General features: G+C 43.4%; 1 protein-coding gene across 1 annotated transcript in view; it reads left to right on the forward strand.

Moving 5' to 3' along the window:
* Positions 1-17,007: 17,007 nt before the first annotated feature.
* The window catches only part of ACVR1B (activin A receptor type 1B), a 38,882-nt gene continuing 36,065 nt past the window's right edge, over positions 17,008-19,824 (forward strand). Inside the window, exon 1 of the mRNA XM_077110732.1 lies at positions 17,008-17,135. Coding sequence (XP_076966847.1) covers positions 17,045-17,135 — 91 coding nt within the window. The 5' untranslated portion in view covers positions 17,008-17,044. The remainder of the gene's footprint in view (positions 17,136-19,824) is intronic.

Consider the following 19,824-nt stretch of genomic DNA (forward strand, 5'->3'; position numbering starts at 1 on the left):
GCTCAGAGAGGTTAAATGACATGTCTCAAATCACATAGCTAATAAGTAAGGGAGCTGAGATTTGACCTCGGATCTGTCTGAACCTAAAGCCTATGGTCTTTCCTCATATATTTCCTAAAAATAGATCTGAACTGTCCTATCTTCACGTGGATACATTTGCCCTGCAGCTGGTAGAGGCAGGAGTCCCGGTTGCTTAGGTTAGCTCTGGGAACGTGGGGGGCATGTCTCTCTGCCTGTCGCACTGTGCCAACCCTTTCCCAATACATGAATGCGTGCGTGCGCGCACACACACACACACACACGCGCACACACGCACACACGCACACATGCATGCAGGCGCACAGGTCCCAGCAGGCCGAGGCTGCCCTCCCGGCCCGGCTGGGCCCGCCCACTCCCCACAGCTCCACCGGCAGGTGAGCCTGCCCACACCTGCTGGCCTCATCCGGGAGGGGCTGCGACAAGTTCATCTTCCTACCCGACTCATTCTGCGTAACCAGGCTGGGCCTTCGCAAGGGAGAGAGAAACTTCCGGAGGTGTGTGAGGCCACTGGGACTTTTGGGGTATTTTTTTCCTAAACAGAGCAGGGTTTCTGAACTCCAGAGCCTGGAGCTTAGGCTGCACGGCGTAGGAAAGGTTCTGTTGCCCCTAAAGAACACTTCCCTATTGTTCTCCAGTGTTCTTTTTTTTAAACTTCATATATTTAATTATATGCCCCCGATTTCATTATTTTCTGGACAGTGACCTTTGATTTTTCAAAGTTCCCCATTCCCTGTGGTAAGTGCAGTGGGCTCTCTGTCTTTCTACCTTTCTATCTCATCTCTGACAGACTATACCATGATTCTCAGCCTTACCTCTAAGGTCTTGGAGTAAAATCACAACATTTGCATAAGATCAGCTGTCCCATGTGTGTGTGTATATTATATATATATATATATATAATTTTATTTTATTTTTTGTCCCATGTATATTGACCTTCTGCTCTCCTCCTCAATGCTTGAGTCTCCACGGAAAACTAGACGCATTTAGAGCCACCCCTCCCCATCTCTGCAGAGGGAAGGGAGGCCACAGAAGCCTCGGCTCAGCAGAGTTCCCTGTCGGAATGATGGGCTGGACGAGGGCGTGGACCTGAAGGCCTGGCTCGCAGCTGGAAGCTTGTACACATTTTGCCATTAGGAGCAGAGTTAAGGTCCTCTCCCCAGCTCCATCAGTCTGGGTGTCTGTCTCCCCTCTGAAGCACCCGCATGATGTCCTTGGGGGGGGACTTGGAAACCATCCTGGAGGCTTTGATGCCCAGCTATCTCCATCCAGCTGGTAGAACCCCACCATGCCTGGACAGAAACCTCCTTTCAGGTCCATACCAAACTGCGTGGATTGGAATAGAAGGTTTGACACTTTCCAGCTGGCTCCCAGTTTCTCACTTCTCTAAGAACTAGCCTTGAAGCCTTTCTTTAGAGGAGCCGCATATCCATCCGCAGGACAGTATGGGCTCCAAAGTGGAGGTGAGCAAGGAGTAGAAAGCCTTCGGACTTAGGGAGAAGGAGGGCAATGGAGGGCAGGAACAGAGGCTGATGGGAGAGAGCACAGCAGTAAGGAAGTGGGAGAGAGAGTGGGCAGGTCAGAGTGGGAGCCCACAGCCCAAACATGTGATTCCATGTTTGTTTTATCCTCTGGGGCGGGGGGTGGGTTGGGGGGAGGGGGCATCCCTGTGGTCTTGAGTACTGAGTACCTGTGCATCCCCTCCACCCCCAGCCCGGCCCAGGCATGCTGGGCATTTAGTAAGTGCATGCTAGGGCTGGTGGTTATGTTGATGAGATGATGGCACAGCACTCAGTCTGCAAAGTCCAGACTTCTGTCTCTCCCACCCCCTGGGAATTTCATAAATAAATCCCTGGACCTGTTCCAAGAAGAATTTCAAGGCTTCTCTGCGTGTGTGTGTTTCCAGAAACACAACAATTTTTCATGATGCCTGGTGTGCAAACTCCTAAGCAACTTGGGACAGGAACGGGGGCTGGGCATGGCAGAAAGGGGACGGCTGGGGTCAGGCCGGGCCGGGCCAGGAAACCAGCACGTTAAGAGAAGAGTGTAGGTTGTTGCTGAAGCTGTGCAGCTGGCGGCTGCTAACCTGGCTCCCCAGACGCCCAGTCTGCCCCGGGCTCAGATTGCTCAGCCGCTCCTCCCCCACCCTTTGGCTCTGGCGGTATCCTCCACCAGGTTTTTGCAAAGTGCTGGGGTCTTAAAATAGCATAAAGGCACACACACACACACACACACACACTCAGACTACAGTGTCAATTCCTGTACGACAGAGTAGTGATCAAAAAGGAGGGAGAGTGGAGGTATCTTCCAGAGCAGAGAAGTGTGAGGCCAGGCAGGAAATAGGGCTGAGCACTTGGTGAGGAAGGTGATGGAGGAATGGTGAGGAGAAAACGAGAGTGCCTGGATGTGTGTGTGTGTGTGTGTAACAGTGTGGCAGGGCCAATGGTCTGGAGTGTCTGTGTGTGTGTTTGCACATAGCTGGGATCATGAAATCAAAGACCATGTTAGTGTGACTACCATTTGGCAAGAACGAAGAACTTGACCTTAATCATTGCCAGGGTCTAGCAGGGTGTCTGACACATACATGCTCAATTCACGTTTCAAGGATAGATAAATGATGGATGGATGAATACACAGATTTGCAGAACATTTAATAGCAAAAAGGCTAGTCCACCTTCAAATGGCAAACTCAGAAATGGGCACCCCAAAGTTAGAAGATTCAATCAGTAATACGTATTTGCCAAATATTGGGAGAGACATGGAAGTGATTTCTGTCCTGGTGGGGTTTATAATCTGTCCAGGGAAGATGAGACTAATGCATATGGCACAATTTGAAGGCAATATATTACTGCATACGGTGGTGATCTTAATGGTGTGCTTTGGATTCTAAGTCCATGAAAGGTTTGACATGCAAAGAGAAATTGCTGGAAACCAGAAGCGGGAGGGAAGGGTTCTGGGAGGAGGTAGGCTGTGAACTGGTTTTGAAGGATGGGTAGAACTTCTGGAGCTGGTCTTCTGGCCAGTGCTCACAGGCCAAAATGATAAAGACCCACTCAAACCAGTGGAAGTGAAAAGAGGGTTTTCTGGAAAGATAGATGAGAATTTCATGGAACCCAGTATGGGAAAATGCTCGGTTAGGAGAGTAAATGTTAGCCTCTGTATGCCATTTTTATGTGTAGGGGAAGTAAGACTGGATAGATAGTAACTGCAAGTTTTATCTCTGTCTTGAACCAGTCACTTATCTTTTCTAGGCCTCAGTTTCCCCATCTGTAAAATAAAGGGGTCAGATTAAATAATTTCTAAAATCCCATCCAGGTTTTGAATGCCATGATTTTGACTTGGTGTTATAGAGAGTAGGGAGCCTGTATATTCTCAAGAAGGCATATGACAAAATGAAAGGGGTTTTTTTGGAAGCACAGGTTGGGCTGCAGTGTGCTGGTGGACTGGAGGGAAAGTGACCAAGAGGTCGGGAGGTTGCAGCACTAGCAGTACCAGAGGTGTGTGGTATGAAGTTCTGCTCATTGGAGTCACCAAGGGCATGGGGAAGAGGGGGCCGGCCAGCCGGGCACAAGCTCAGAGGTCCACACACAAGGAGGATGACTGGGTGAACAACCCCGCTTGCCCACTGGGCGTGCCCAGAGAGAAACAAAAATATGAATCATCAAGGCTGAGAGACCATGGAACCTGTTTATTGGGGGTGGAATGAGGACTGTATGAGGGTTAAAGAAAATTCTGGAGTGGAAGGTGAGAGGAAAAAGTCTAGGGAGGCTTCTCTTCAAGAGCACCACAGCTCGACACCAATCTATTGGACCACTGAGCACAAACTGTACTCTGCTGGCTGCATCAGACCCATGATACTGACCGGGCCTTTGGGCATCTCAGGCCCAGAGTGGTTTTCCCAACCAGCTGCTCATCTCCAGCCACCGGGCACCTTCCACCGTCTAAGCTGCCCTCCATCTCAACTCTTTTGCCCGTTTGTGCTTCGTCTAACTGCTATGTTCCCACCTCCCACACCTTCACTCTTTTTCTCTTTTGCTCCCATCTTTTTGCTCCTACCCAGGGCTGCTGGGCATTTCCAGAGGAAACTGTACCACCAAAGAGGCTTGTTACAAATTTATGTTCTGCAATCTTGGCTAGGACCCAGCATTCGTTTTCTGTTTTTCTATGTCCCTGGGCATCACTCTCATGCCCCACAGTGGATTTTATAAATCCTCATCACTCTCCTTAAGCACATGTACCATTATCTACCATATCGCCCCAACCTTGTTATAGCAAAACAGGCCATGAATGCAGCTTCACTGAGAACATCAGGATGAGCCTCCCAAGCCTAAACTTGTCTCTTTGTTCACTGAAACTCACCTCCTCCTGAGATGGTACTATTCTCCTCCAGGCCAAGACTAATCCCTAAATCTCTGGATCCTGATCCTGCATTCCCCTCTACCCTAGGTTCTTGCTCCATCACCGACTCTATTTTTCTTCCTGTGTCTTTGAATTCTTGGCTCCTTTCTTATAGTCTAAGCCCAAGTTGTAGCCTCTCCCTTCTCACTGAACAAACATAACAGGTGGGCTCTTCCAGATAGGATTTGTTCTTCTTTCTTCCAGGTACTACCAGGTGACATTGCCAGCCCTGAACTACATGAATCTACATTAATATGGGGTAGTTTTTAGACTATTTGGGTAGTATGAATTTGGAATGAAAATTAAATTATTAAGGCTGGCTTGTGATTATGAATTCTCAAGAAGATTTTTCCCTATTCTCACTCAGAATCAAGGTTCAATTCAGGCAATTTTCCTTGCAGTCGCTGGGAGGAACGAATTCCTTCTACTTCATCATTAGATTGAGTGTATTTTCCTTTGCGGGCCACTGTTTTACGCAAAGACCCTTTTACTAGACTCCCCACCTTGGGCAGGCCTGGATTTTGTCTTCTTTTCCCTGTATCCTTCTCACCTTTGAGAACCAAAGTTCAAATTCACCTGGTTCACAAATGCTGTCAGGGTGAAAGCCAGCTGGGTGTTGTGCTTCCCTCTTCTTGTTCCTTAGTTTTTGGCTTGTTAGCATATTCTTTTTATTGCTAGTTTGTAGAGCATTTTGAGTTATTTTCAGCAGGAGGTTGGGTCAGGAAATCTAGTCCTCAATGCTGAGGGAAATCCAAGCCTCCCCTTCCCATCACTGCCAAGTTCTTTTAAAGAATAGGTAGCACTCAGTCTTTCTAAAGCTTCACTTCATATCCACTTGTCAGGCCCTTAAAATTGGGTCTCTACGCCGTCCTCCACTGAATCTATTCAGGTAAATGTCATCAATGGCCATCACATTATCAATTCCAAGGGACTCCATTCTTCATTTTATTTGACTGCTTCTCAACATTAGATGCTGCTGACCTCTTGAAACCTTCTCCTGCATTGGTTTCCAAGGTTCTACTCTTTCCAGGTTCTCTTCCTATTTCTCTGACTTTTCATTCCCTGTCTCTTCTTTCTCTGCGGGTCGGTGTTGGTGTGTTTCCAGAGTTCTCTCACTCCCCTGAGCTGTTTGAACAGTCCTAATAGGCTGTTGATTTCCAAATCCACATCTCCATGGCTCCCGGTACCTACAAGAGGCCCCTCAAAGTCACTATGCCCCAGGGGAGCTTCACTATCTTTCTCTTAAAAATCTTGTTCCTATTTCACTGAATGACGCCACCAGGCAGTCAGTGACCCAAGTCAGATTATCCTGGAATCATATGAGGCCTCCCATTTTTCTCACTTCCCTTCCCCCCACCCAGTCAATCCTGTGGTTTCTACCTCCTTAAAAATCTCTTGAATCCATTTCTCTTTTCCACCTTCATTGACTTGGGTCAGGTCCTCCTCCTATCTTTTCTGGGCAACAGGAATTGCCTCCTCTTTGGTTTCCCTACTATCCTCTCAAAGTTCTAGTTCGCTTGGTTCTGCAAGTTAGTTTTTCTAAAACGCAAATATGACCACTTTACCCCCCTACTTAGAATCCTTCCAAATACTGGAGAAAGTCTCAACTCCTCCACTTCTGCCTTTCTCTCCAATATTACCTTTTGGCTGTCCTGTCCCCAGCCCTCTACAACTTGTACCCTCTGTATGTTCTGTGCTGCTGGCGTTTCCACTCAATGTTAGGCAATTTCACCTCATCTCTTGCTCATGTTGCTCCCTTAGCCAGGAACAGTCTTCTACAATTCCTGCCTCCAACAACCCTATCTACAAAGGAAACAATTTTTGATCCTCCTAGGGTGACCTGTAACATGGTCTCTTCATGAAACCTTTCCCAACTCCTTAGCTTGTTCCTGCAGAATTGAATCATCCATGCCTTCCTAAATGCCTCTGCTGTAAGAATCTGCTGACCCTTAACAAGCTTGTGTCATACCATATATAACACTTTGTTGCTCTTTTTCATATTTGTCTCTATTAAATTGTAAATTCCATGAGGCAAGGATCATGATTTAAATATGTTTATATGTTATTCCTAGATACTGAAGGTGCTAAATAAGTGCTTGTGAAATAGATGAATGAAGAGGACCTATTGCCTTATTGGGATTATGACTCTGCTGCTGACCAAGGCAAAGTCAAGGTTTAGGGAGGTAAATATCCTGCCAAAAGTCAAAAGCTATCAAGTGAGCTAATGCGGGTGGCATTTGGTCTGTAGATCCAGCAGTATGCATCCCTAGGCTGAAGACTTTAGGTATCTGGCTGACCTTGCTGTCTGGGAGGATGTTAGTCAGGGTTCTCTAGAGAAACAAAACCAATAGGAGAGATCAGTAAATATGAGATTTATAAAGGTGTTGCAGGCAACCGTTGGAATGGAAGAGTCCAAAGTCTATGGGGCAGGCTGTGAGGCTAGAGGCTCCTACAAAGGATCTGGACAAACTCCACAGGAGAGTCTCTCTTTTTACTTAAAAGTCTTCAAAGGATTGGATTATCTCATAAGGCGTGGGAGACACGCCTAAATTCATCTCAGATATAATCAGCCACAGATGCAATCAACTGGCTGATGATTTAATCAACCAGCCATGAACTATCCCTGTAGCAACAGTCAGGCCAGTGCTCGCCTAACCAAAGAACCAGGCATAATCATTTGGCCAAGTTGACACCAGAACCTAACCATCACAAAGAGTAAAGCAACAACGTCCCCTGGCCTTTGCTGTCAGAGTCGTGCTGCTCAGTGGTCAGCTTTCTTTTTCCAGCTGTACGGGTTGGTTCCCTAGTTCCATCCCCACCACAGCGAGGAGCTCTCAGGTTGGGTAGAGTATAGTTTGGGAAACCAGTTAGACGAACTAGAGTGGGGGCCCTATTGGCAGGGAGATGAGGGAGAGCAGAATAAAAATGAGGTGTTTACTCATCCACTACACTGACCTGTAGACAGTGCTTCTGCATGATTTTGCATGAGTGTGTGCGCAAGCGTATGTGTGTGTACTGTCTGTGGAGTATGTCTATAGTCTTGTTTTTTTCTGGATGTGAGCTCTTCAGGTTGGTGACAATGTCCAAGGTGAGGATTTCATTTAGGAAATTTCACCCCTACCCCAATGGCTATTCTTCCCACCTCTAGATCTTAAATGATGAAAACGTGCTTAGGTGAAAAAAACGTGTCCAAGATCTCAGAGCTGGTAAAGAAGAGAAGTAGATGTCAGATTTAGAGCTCTCTGCCTCCAAATACCCTTCCTTTTTGTGATCTCAAACGCTTTCTCAAGCTAAACATGTCTTTTCAAAAGACATTAGGTGACTCGGTTTACTTTTTTGTAAGCATTTTTCTAAATTTGAAAGTGACAACTGTTTATAAAATATTTAGAAAATATTGAAATGTTTGAAGATGTAAAAAATAATTCCTGGCAAAAACTACTGAAAATATTGGCAATTTCCTTCCAGTCTTTTTTCTGTGCATATACATGCAATCAATCAAAATAGAATAATGCTGTAAAATAGCTTTATGTTTTGCTTTTTCACTTACCTTTATCTCATGAACATTCTCCTGTATCAATAACTAGCGTTTGTAAATATGATTCTTATTTCATTTTGCTTTCTTAAATTTCAAAGTACATAATAACAAGTTGCTATAGAACAGATTTCAGAGTTTGGTATGGGTTACAGTTCCACAATTTTAGGTTGTTCGTTCTAGCTGCTCTAACACACTGGAGACTAAAACATCCATCGATATAATGACTCAGCAGTCATACTCTTTTGTTAAATCCTATCTTTGTCATAACTCCTCCTCTTCTTTGATCTTTCTCTCAATATTTGGGGGGTATTTGTGCTGTGCCCATTCTAACTTTTTCATGTTCAAAAGGGCTGTTGTTAATATGGGATGGGGGGATGGAACTAGTTGATGTTTTGGAGAGGCTGGCCCCTCTGCATTTCAGGACTTCTCTGACCTAGGAACCCATTAGGGGTTGTAGGTTTCTGGAAAGTAATCATAGTGCGTGAAACTTTTGTAGAATCTCCGACGGAGCCCTAGGTGTTCTTTAGGGTTGGCGTGAATGGTTTTGGTTGCGGTTTGGCCAACCATGGTAAATGGCAATATCTAGCTGAAACTTGAATAAGAGTGACCCCCAGAATAGCCTTTTGACTCTATTTGAACTGTCTCAGCCACTGATACTTTCTTTTGTTACAATTCTTTTCCCCCATTTGGTCAGGCAGGGATTGTTGATCCATGGTGCCAGGGCAGGCTCATCCCTGGGAGTCATATGCAATGTTGCCAGGGAGACTTTCATCCCTGGACGTCATGTCCCATGTAAGCAGGAGGGTAATGATTTTCCATGCAGAGTTGGGCTTTAGAGAGAGAAAGGCCACATCTGAGCAACTGAAGAGGTCCTCTGAAATTAACTCTTCGGCATAACTATAGGTAGGCTTATCTTCTTCCCTACATAAATAAGCTTCACAAGAGCAAGCCTCTAGATCAGGGGCTTGGGCTATTGGCTTGGGAGACCCTAGTGTTTGAGACAGTATCAGGGGTTTTCCTGGTGGTAAAGCTTAATACTTCCATATTTTTTTCTCCCATCCCTGAAGGGACTTTGCCAATACTTCTTAATTATCTGCTTAATATACTCTGGGATGTATCTGGGCATTACATTAAGCTATACAGAAATTACAAGCCCTCATTCCAATTATGGGGTCCATGTGTTTGGGTTGTTTAAATGATCTAACCAGTTGGATTGAGTTAGATTATGTGTTATAGACGATTTAGGTTTTGGACAAAATAAACCTTTCTTCCTTTGGTCTCAGTGGATAGGTAATGTTCTAAAATACAGGCAATATATTCTGAATTATGATTTACCTTAGTCCCAATACAATCGACTCCATTCTTATCTCTAAATGAAGCCTGATCTCTTTTTCAGCTTCTTTAACGTTGTTGTATGTGGCATTGCTGACTTTCAGACCTGTAGAATTCCCACTCTGAGTCTTAGGTGTCACCCAGTAACCCAAAATTCCAAGGAAATGCCAGATTTTACATATATAGTACAGCCTCTCAAAATCAAGAAATAACAATTACAGCTCTGGACTAAATATGACTGCTATAAGAGCTTACAATCTAGCCCCAATTTTCTTATACTTATTTCTAAAAGAGACCATACAAAATTTGCTCTTTTGTTTCTAGCTTATTTTGCATCACATAATGGCCCTCAGATTCATTCACCTCTTTGCATGCCTCACTACTTTGTTCCTTTCTGTACTGTATAATATTTGATTGTATGTATACACCACAATTCACCATTCTACTTTTCAACCATTGTATCCTTCATCTATCTCCATCCATTGGGCATCCTGTATAATCTCCAAAGTCAACAATCCATGCCTCACATTATCCTTACTTAGTTGCATAGTCATCATCACTTTCAATTTTAGACAATTTTCATTGCTCCCAAGAGAAAAATAACCAATAAACACACCCTCACCAAATAGAATATCTAAACCTCCCATTAATTCTGGCCCTTCCTCCCAATTATTTACCCCTGGTAGTGCTGTGGTGCTGTTGATGTCCTCCTGTTAAACCCACAACATGCAATAGTAGTTTTTCCCCTATACTCCAATATTATTTTTTCTTTGTACAAGATTCATACCTTTGAAGTAGTTCATACAAGAACTTATTTATATTTGTAGTGTTAATAGGTGGGATACATGGATCTATACAACCTCTTTCAATCATGTTCACCTTCAATATGGCAATATTACTTACAGACCCACTAATGAACTGCCTTCATGTCTATCCATTCCCTTACATTTAAGTTCAACTTCATTGACTAACTGTTTGCCCAATATAGCTTCTGTATATCTCTATGTCCCCTATATTCTATATTACAAGCCTCTGAGTTTACCTTTAACAAGGTCATTAAAATCATACAGTTTCTATCCTTTTGTGTCTGGCTTATTTCACCCAGAATTATGTCTTCAAGTTTCATCCATGTTGTCATTTACTTCAGGACCTCATTTCTTCTTACTTCATAATATCCCATTGTATGTATGTACCATATTTTGTTAATTCACTTGTCTGTTGATGGGTACTTGGATTGTTTACATCTTTTGGCAATTGTGAATAATGCCACTATGAACATGGGGTGCAGATGTCTGTTTGTGCCACTGCTGTGAGAACTTTTGGGGTATATAACGAGTATTGATATTGCTGGGACATAGGGCAATTTGATACTTAGTTTTCTAAGGGATCGCCAAACTGTATTCCATAGTGGCTCTACCATTATACATCATTGTACATTCCCACCAGCAGTGCATAAGTGTCTTAATTTCTCCACATCCTCTCCAATATTTGTAGTTTCCTGTTTGTTTAATAGCAGCCATCTTTATGGGTGGAGGTGATATCTCTTTGTAGTCTTGATCTGCATTTCCCTTACAGCTAATGAAAATGAGGTTCTTTTCATGTGCTTTTTAGCCATCTGTATTTGCTCTTTGGAAAAATATCTATTCATATCTTTAGCCCATTTTATTTTATTTTTTAGCCCATTTTAGAATTGAGCTGTTTATTCTTTTGTTGAGTTGTATGATTTCTTTATGTATACAGGATATCAAACCTTTAATCTGATATGTGATTTCCAAATATTTTCTCCCATTGAGTTGGCTGCCTCTTCACCTTTTTGACAAAGTCTTTTGAGGCACAAAAGCATTTCATTTTGAGGAGTTCTCATTTATCTATTTTTTCTTTTGCTGCTTGTGCTTTGGGTGTAAAGTTTAAAAAGCTAACTCCTAATACTAGATCTTGAAGATGTTTCCCTATATTTTCTTCTAGGAGTTTTATGGTACTGGTTCTTATATTTTGGTCTTTGATCTACTTTGAGTCAATTTTTAAACGTTTTTATTGTGAATATAACTTACAAATAAAAAGTAAAAAATAATTAAAATAAGGAGCAATAATTTTCAAAGTAAATTTTTTATCATTTTGATTTATTTTTATTAATATATATTACATATTCACATGTCATGTAATCACCAAAAGTGTACAATTAATGGTTCACAATATCATCATATAGCTGTGCATTTATCATCACAATTGACTTTTTTTTCTTTTTTGTGAAAAATAGTATATTTACAAAAAAAGCAATAAATTTCAAAGCACATTGCAACAATTAGCTGTAGAGCAGATTTCAGAGTTTGGCATAGGTTACAATTCCACAATTATAGGTTTTTATTTCTAGCTGCTCTAGGATAGTGGAGACTGAAAAAAAAAATCAATATAATGATTCAGCGATCGTACTCAGTTGTTAAACTCTACCTTCTCTGTATAACTCAACCATCACTTTTGATCTTTCTTCCACTCTTTAGGGGTATTTAGACTATGTACATTTTAACTTTTTCATGTTAGAAGGGACTGCTGATAATAGAAGATAAGGGGACAGAACTAGTTGATGTTCTGGAGAAGCTGGCCCCTCTGCATTTCAGGACTTACCTGGTCCAGGGACCCATCTGGAGGTTGTAGGTTTCTGGAAGTTTACCCTAGTGCATGGAACCTTATATAATGCTCTAGGTGTTCTTTAGGGTTGGCAGGAATGGTTTTGGTTGGGGGTTGGCAAGTTATGGTGGACAGCAATGTCTAACTGAAGCTTGTGTAAGTAAGAGTGACCTCCAGAGCAGCCTCTCAACTCTATTTGGACTCTGTCAGCCCCTGAAACCTTATTTGTTACACTCCTTTTCCCCTCTTTGGTCAGGACGGCATGTTGATTCCATGGCACCAGGGCCAGGCTCATCCCTGGGAGTCATCTCCCATGCCACCAGGGAGACATTCACTCCTGGATGTCATGTTTCACATAGTGGGGAAGGAAGTGGTTTCGCTTGCAGAGTTAAGTTTAGAGAGAATGAGGCCACATATGAGCAACAAAAGAGGTCCTCTGGAAGTAACTCTTAGGCGTACCATAGGTAGGCTAAGCTTCTCTGCTGCATACATAAGCTTCAAAAAAGTAAGCCTCAAGATCCAGGGCTTGGCCTATAGATTTGGGTGTCCCTAATATTTGACACAGCATCAAGGGTTTCCATGGTGGTAAAGTTTAATAATTCTCTATTTTTCTCTCCCATCCCTCAAGGGACTTTGTCAATACTTTTTGATCATCTGTTTAATATACTCTGGGATGTACCCAGGCATTAAATTAAGCTATACAGGATTATAGGCCCTCATTCTTATTCGGAGCTCCCTGTGTTTGAATTGTTTATATGATCTATCCAGAAAGGTTGAGTTGGATTATGTGCTACAGAAAATTTAGGTTCTGAACAAAATAAACCTTTCTTCCTTTGGTCCACTTTGAGTTAATTTTTGTATAGGCTGCTACGTAAGTGCCCTCGTTCATTCTTTTGGGTATTGATACCCAATTCTCCAATGTCCATTTATTGAAAAGACTGCTTTGTCTCAGTTCAAAGATCAATTGACCACAGATTTGGTGGTCTATTTCTGTACTCTCGATTTGATTCCATTGGTCAATACGTCTATCTTTGTGCCAGTACCATGCTGTTTTGACCACTGTGGCTTTATAATAACCTTTAAAATAAGGAACTGTCAATCCTCCAACTTCGTTCTTCTTTTTTTAAGGATATTTTTAGTTACTCAAGCTCTCTTTCCCTTCCAACTGAATTTGATAACTAGCTTTTCCAAATCTTCAAAGTAGGTTGTTGGAATTTTGATTTGCAATGCACTGAATCTGTAGATCAATTTGGGTAGAACTGATATCTTAACTGCATTTAAACTTCCTACCCATGAGTAGGGAATGTCTTTCCACCTATTTAGATCTTCTTTGATTTCCTTTAGCAATGTTATATAGTCTTCTGTGTACAGGTCCTTTACATCCCTGGTGAAGTTCATTCCTAGATCCTTGATTCTCTTAGTTGCTATTTTGAATGGATTTTTTTCCCCTTAATTGTCTCCTCAGTTAGGTCATCGCTTGTGTAGAAACATTACTGATTTTTGTACATTAATCTTGTGTCCTGCCACTTTGCCGAATTTATTAGCTCAAGAAGCCTTGTCATAGATTTTCCAAATACAGTATCATGTCACCTGCAAATAATGAAAGTTTTACTTCTTCCTTTCCAATTTGGATGTCTTTTATTTTTTATTTTTCCTGCCTGATTGCTGTAGCTAGAACTTCTAGTACAATGTTGAATAATAGTGGTGATCAAGGGCATCCTTGTCTCGTTCCCAATCTTGGGGGAGAAAGCTTTTAGTCTCTCACCATTGAGTATGATGCTGGCTATGGGTTTTTCATATATGCTCTTTATCATATTGGGGACATTTCCTTCAATTCCTACCTTTTGAAGTGTTTTTATCAGAAAAGGATGATGAATTTTTTAGAGTGCTTTTTCAGCATCATTGAGATGATCATGTGATTTTTCCCTTTCGATTCGTTAATGTGCGGAACTACATTGACTGATTTTCTTGTATTGAACAATCCTTGCATTTGTGGTATAAACCCCAATTGGTCATGGTGTATAATTCTTTTAATGTGTCATTGGATTTGATTTGCTAGTATTTTGTTGAGAATTCTTGCATCTATATTCAGTATGGAGATTGGCCTGTAGTTTTCCTTTCTTGCAGCATATTTACGCAGTTTTAGTATTAGAATGATGTCAACTTCATAAAATGTGTTAGATAAGTTTTCTTCTTTCCTCAATCTTTTGGAAGAGTTTGAGCAGGATTGGTATTAGTTTTGGACTTTTCTTTGTAGGAGTATTTTTGATGACTGACAGTCTCTTTACTTGTGATTGGTAATTTGTTGAGATCTATTTCTTCTTGAGTCAGTGTTCTAGTTTGCTAGTTGTCAGACTGCACTATACCAGAAATGGAATGGCTTTTTAAAAGGGGAATTTAATAAATTGCAAGTTTACAGTTCTAAGACCGAGAAGATGTCCCAATTATAAGTCTATAGAAATGTCCAATCAAAGGCATCCAGGGAAAGATACCTTGGTTCAAGAAGGCTGATGAAGTTCAAGGTTTCTCTCTCAAGTGAGAAGGCACATGGTGAAGACAGTCAGAGTTTCTCTCTCATCTGGAAAGGCACATGACGAACACAGTCAGGGTTTCTCTCTCATCTGGAAGGGCACATGGCAAGCACGGCGTCATCTGCTAGCTTCTTCTCCTGGCTTCCTGTTTCATGAAGCTCCCCAGGAGGCATTTTCCTTCTTCATCTCCAAAGGTCGCTGGCTGCTGGACTCTGCTTCTCGTGGCTATGTCGTTCTGCTCTGCTCTCTCTGAATCTCTTTCATTCTCCAAACTGTTTCCTCTTTTATAGGACTCCAGAAACTTATCAAGACCCACCCAAATGGGTGGAGACATGTCATCAGCTAATCCAGTTTAACAACCACTCTTGATTAAATCACATCTCCAGGGAGATTATTTGATTACACTTTCAAACATGCAGCATTGAATAGGGATTATTCTACCTTCATGAAATGGGATTTTGATTAAAACATGGCTTTTCTAGAGGACATACATCCTTTCAAACCAGTACAGTCAGTATATATAGTTAATGTATTTCTAGGAATTTGTCCATTTTCTCTAAATTGTAGCTTTTTGGCATATGATTGTTCATAGTATCCTCTTGTGCTCGTCTTTATTTCTTCAGGATCTATGGTAATGACCCCCCTCCCCGTTTCTGATTTTATTTGCATCCTCTCTCTTTTGTTCTCAGCCTAGCTAGGGGTTCATTGATTTATTGATTTTCTCAAAGAACCAACTTTTGGTTTTATTGATTCTTTCTATTGTTCTTTTGTTCTCCCATTCATTGAATTCTGCTTTAATCTTTGTTATTTCTCTTCTTCTATTAGTTTTGCAATTAGTTTGCTGTTCTTTCTCTACTTCCTCCTGGTGAGCCATTAAGTCCTCATTTTTTGCCCATTCTTTTTTAATATAGGCATTAGGGCAATAAATTTCCCCCTCAGTACAGCCTTTACTGCATTCCATAAGTTCTGATATGTTGCATTCTCATTTTCATTTGTCTCCAGATATTTACTGATTTCTGTAGCAATTTCTTCTTTGACCCACTGCTTGTTCAAGAGTAAGTTATTTAATCTCCATATATTTGTGAAAGTTTTGGTTCTTTGGTGGTTATTGATTTTCAGCTTCATTCCATTGTGATCAGAGAAAGTGCTTTGAATAATTTCAATCTTTTTAAATTGTAAAGACCTGTTTTACACCTCATCATGTGATCTATCCTGGCGAATGTTCTATGAGCACTAGAGAAGAATGTATATCCTGGTGTTTTGGGGTGTAATGATCAATATAGATCTGTTGGGTCTAATTCATTTATCAAATTTTTAAGTTCTCTATTTCTTTGTTGATCCTCTGTTTGGTTGTTCTATCTATAGAGGAGAGTGGTGTATTAAAGCCTCCCACTATTATTGCTGAAATGTCTATTTATTGCTCCCTTCAATTTTGCCAATGTTTGCCTCATGTACTTTGGAGCAACTTGATTGGGAGCATAAACATTTATGATTATTTCTTCTGGTGAATTGTCCCTTTTACTAATATGTAGCATCCTTCTTAGTCTCTTATGACATCTTTACATTTAAAGTCTATTTTGTCTAATATTAATGTAGCTACTCCTGCTTTCTTTTGGTTACAACTTGCATGGAACATCTTTTTCCTTACTTTCACTTTCAATCTATTTGTATACTTGGGTCTAAGATAAGTCTCTTGCATGTAAACATGATTTTTAATTAATAAATAATGTTCCATCACATGGATAAATCCATCATTTATTTAACAGTCTTCCATTATTGCCTGTTTAGTTTGTTTTCAGCTTTTTACAATAATAAATTTTCATCAGTTAACATTTTTCATAAATATTCATCCTCATCTTTATTATTTCTTTAGAACAGAAAGAGGATAATACTGAGTCAATGGCCATGAATGTGTTAAGATATTTAATACATCATGCCAAATTGTTTACCTAAAGAGTTCTACCTACCAACAGAACGAAAACGCCTCACACAACACCCTCATCGAGTGTCATTGAAAAATCTTGGTATGTTTTGAAAAGGAGCATCTCATAATTCAATTACACAGTCTAGTGGATTGCAGAGGGCAAGACCCGGCAGGAAGACCAGTTAGGAGACCCTTACGATGATCTAGGTGGGACGTGAAGAGGGCTTGAGGCTGGACAGTAGGAGTGGAGGGAACGGAAGCATTCACTGGACTCGTTGAATATTACATGGGAGTGGGATATGATACCGTGATGATGTGCCGCGTGGGATGCAAGAGAGGGAGGAGGATGCATGTCCTGCTCTGGCCTCCAGTGCTCACTGGGTACCTATCCTTGAGCTTGGCGGAGGCGCGGCCCCCTCCCACCCCTTTAAAGCGGACACTCCCCTTTAAGGCGGGCGCCCGCGCGCAGCTCCGGCCCCGCCCTTCGGGGACGCGCGCGACGGCCGCGGCGCCGGCTCCTCCGGGAGCGCACGTGCCGGCGCGGGGCGGAGGAGAGGGAGGCGGGAGCCCGGCCGCGCGAGGAGGGGAGGCGCCGGGGGCGCGCGCGCGCGCTCTGGGCGCTGCTGGGCTGCGGCGGCGGCGGCGGCGGCGGCGGCGGTTACTATGGCGGAGTCGGCCGGAGCCTCCTCCTTCTTCTCCCTTGTTGTCCTCCTGTTCGTGGGCAGCGGCGGGTCCGGGCCCCGGGGGATCCAGGGTGAGTCCCGGGGTGGAGGGCGGGGGCCGGGATGGAGAGGGCCTAGGGAGGGCGAGGCCAGTAACCGCGGCCCCTGAGCTACAGCGCGCCCCCTCCCCACGCACACAATATGGCCGGGCGGGGGACCCCGAGGAGTCGGGGTGACCCTCGGTCAGCTTCCCCCAATCTCAAGGCGCGGCCGCCCAGCTGGGACCGAGCTCACGCCAGGCCCCGGGGGACCCGTGCCCCCTTCTAGGCGTAGCTGGATTCGGGGAGCTCCCGGTGGTCGCGCGCTTTTGCGCCCCATCATGTTCCATGGAGAGGAATCCAAGCTTCCTTCCCCAGGATTTGGAGATTCATGGTTTCTGTCGCTCAGCATTTCCAGAGCCGGGGTGGGGGGAGGCTTTAGTCCCTCCAGATGCTTCGGGGGACTCCTTTTCTCCCGCCAAGATTGTGGGGTTCGGGCGATGGGGTCTTTGTTATTACGAGGTATTTTGATGTTGAGGGTCTTTGCGCACCTCAGAATATAGGGGAAGGCGTCTCTAACCTTTCTTTGAGATCCTACACTTGGGGTGTCTCTTCCCTTCCCTGCCCCTCCTCCCTAATGTTCTGGGAAAGGGAGTCACATTTCCCCTTCGCCCAGTCCCTTGAGTTCAGGGGGTCAAACCCTCCTACCCCCAGTACATATGCCCTGTGGAGGCTATTTGGAAGAAATGGAATGAAAAAGCCCCTTCCCCTTTCTAGCTTAGCTTTGGAATCTCTCTAACCTAATGAAATCTAGCTCCAGAACAGTTAATCCGAATCTAGGTGTATTTGCTTTCCTCCTCCTGCCCCTACCCCACCCAGCCCCACTGCACCCCAGGAGGCCCATTCTGTTAATTACTTTGTGGAAGCCTTTCAGGTGAAATCCTAGAACCTGCTTTCAACCCCCACTATTATTTAAAGATCCCACCACTGGGACGGCTCCCTGGCCCTTGGTCAGTGCTTATTTACCTCCCCACCACATCCCTCTTCCTAGCCCTCCCTCCCCACGCACTTCCCCACCCTCACACACCCCTTACCCCTCACCCCCAGCCTTCTGCTCGCCTGATAACCACCCCCACCCTTCCCACCACAGAGGTGGGTACCTTTCTGAGGGACGCTGCACACCCGGTTGTGTTGTTTATTAGGCTTTGAGGACTGAGAAGGGCCCATGAAATCCTAAAATATTTCATTGAAGAGAGCCCTCCCAAATGTGTTTCACGTTGGGGTAGCAGATGAAGGCTATATTTGGCAGTTGCACTGAAGTGATTATTGACCCACAGATGGATCTGGGAGAGACCATCAGGATTGTATTCACTCCCGAGGTGCAAAGCCTGCTGCTTGGACTTTTTAGCAACCCCTAACCTTCCAGCACTGGGAGATCAAGTGCATGTTCTGTGGCTCTCCTCTCTGCTAAAATAATGAATCTCAGGTGGTTTCAGGCTCCCTTAATAAAGTAGACAATCAAGAAGAGCCATCTTCCCACTTTGGAGTCTCAGAAAACAAGTTCGTTATCTCCAGCTTCAGTATTTGCTCCTAGTGGCGTCGCCTGTGCAGTGGGGTCTTTGTTCCCTTGGCTGACGCTTCTGCTCCGCACCTCGCGTGTGTTCCCTGGGCTCCCTGCTCCGGGGCGTGGGTGACTCTGCCCCGAGGACTGATAGACATGGTGAAGGTGTGTGAACTGAGCCTGACGTTTGTGGGGAGAGAATGGTTTTCACGAACGAGGGTGTTTGCTGGGCCTAATTTGGACTGTGTTTTTTGAATACATAGCATAATTGTTTCTTTCCCTAGAGGGCTGGTAAATAAGGAGACTCAGCCTTCATGTTTGTCATTTTATATGTGTATGAAGAAATCTTTAAATTCCTTCCTTAGGAATTTTTATCCTGCCCTAATAGATCTAAGATTTTTAACAGCCATTTCCCTGCTGATTTGGTGTAGTGTCGGTGGGGTTTTTCCTCTCGTTAGGATACCTAGTTAAAGATGTTTAATTGATAGCCAACTGTGCTGAATGGGCAGAGTTCATTTTTTGAAAACTTTCTAAGATGAATGTTTGTTGGGATGAGGATGGGTGGGCATAATAGGGAGTTAGTTTCTTTTTTTTGGGGGGGGGGGAGGTAAGTTGGAAATTAACTTGTGTCCAGCAAACATTCTCGAAGGCCTTTAAACTTCTTGGCCAGACAGTACAGTTTTTTCCCCGGACACATCTAGTTGCCAATAGTGCATGCTACAGAGACCACTGTTGCAAAAGGCTTAAAGTAAAATGTTGGTTCTGGGAAAATAGAGGCTGTGGGGGTAACGAGAAATAGTTTTTTTCCCCCTCCATGCATTTCCCCTATTTCATTCCCTTTCATGGGCTGGAGGAGAAGCAGAACCAGGCAGCTCTGGTACATGGTACTTGGAAACATCCAGTCAAGGATAGATCCTTCTATTAATTAATGAATTAATTAACTAGGACTTAGTAAAAGGCCAGCGATAAGGAGAATGAGTTTCAGGTTAGACGTGGCATCCAGTTGATAGGTGTACCATCTATTAAGGCCCCAGCTTTGGCATTTTTGCATTAGTATGTAAAAATGTAAAATGGATTTAGCAGCAGGAGAACATGACATTCACTTCTTAAGAAAGAAGCAACAAGAGAGACATTTTTGAAGCCTGACAAGAACATTGTGACTTTCTGTGAACAAGCTAAAAA

Source organism: Tamandua tetradactyla, chromosome 7 (genome assembly GCF_023851605.1).
Source record: "Tamandua tetradactyla isolate mTamTet1 chromosome 7, mTamTet1.pri, whole genome shotgun sequence".
Taxonomy (NCBI): domain Eukaryota; kingdom Metazoa; phylum Chordata; class Mammalia; order Pilosa; family Myrmecophagidae; genus Tamandua; species Tamandua tetradactyla.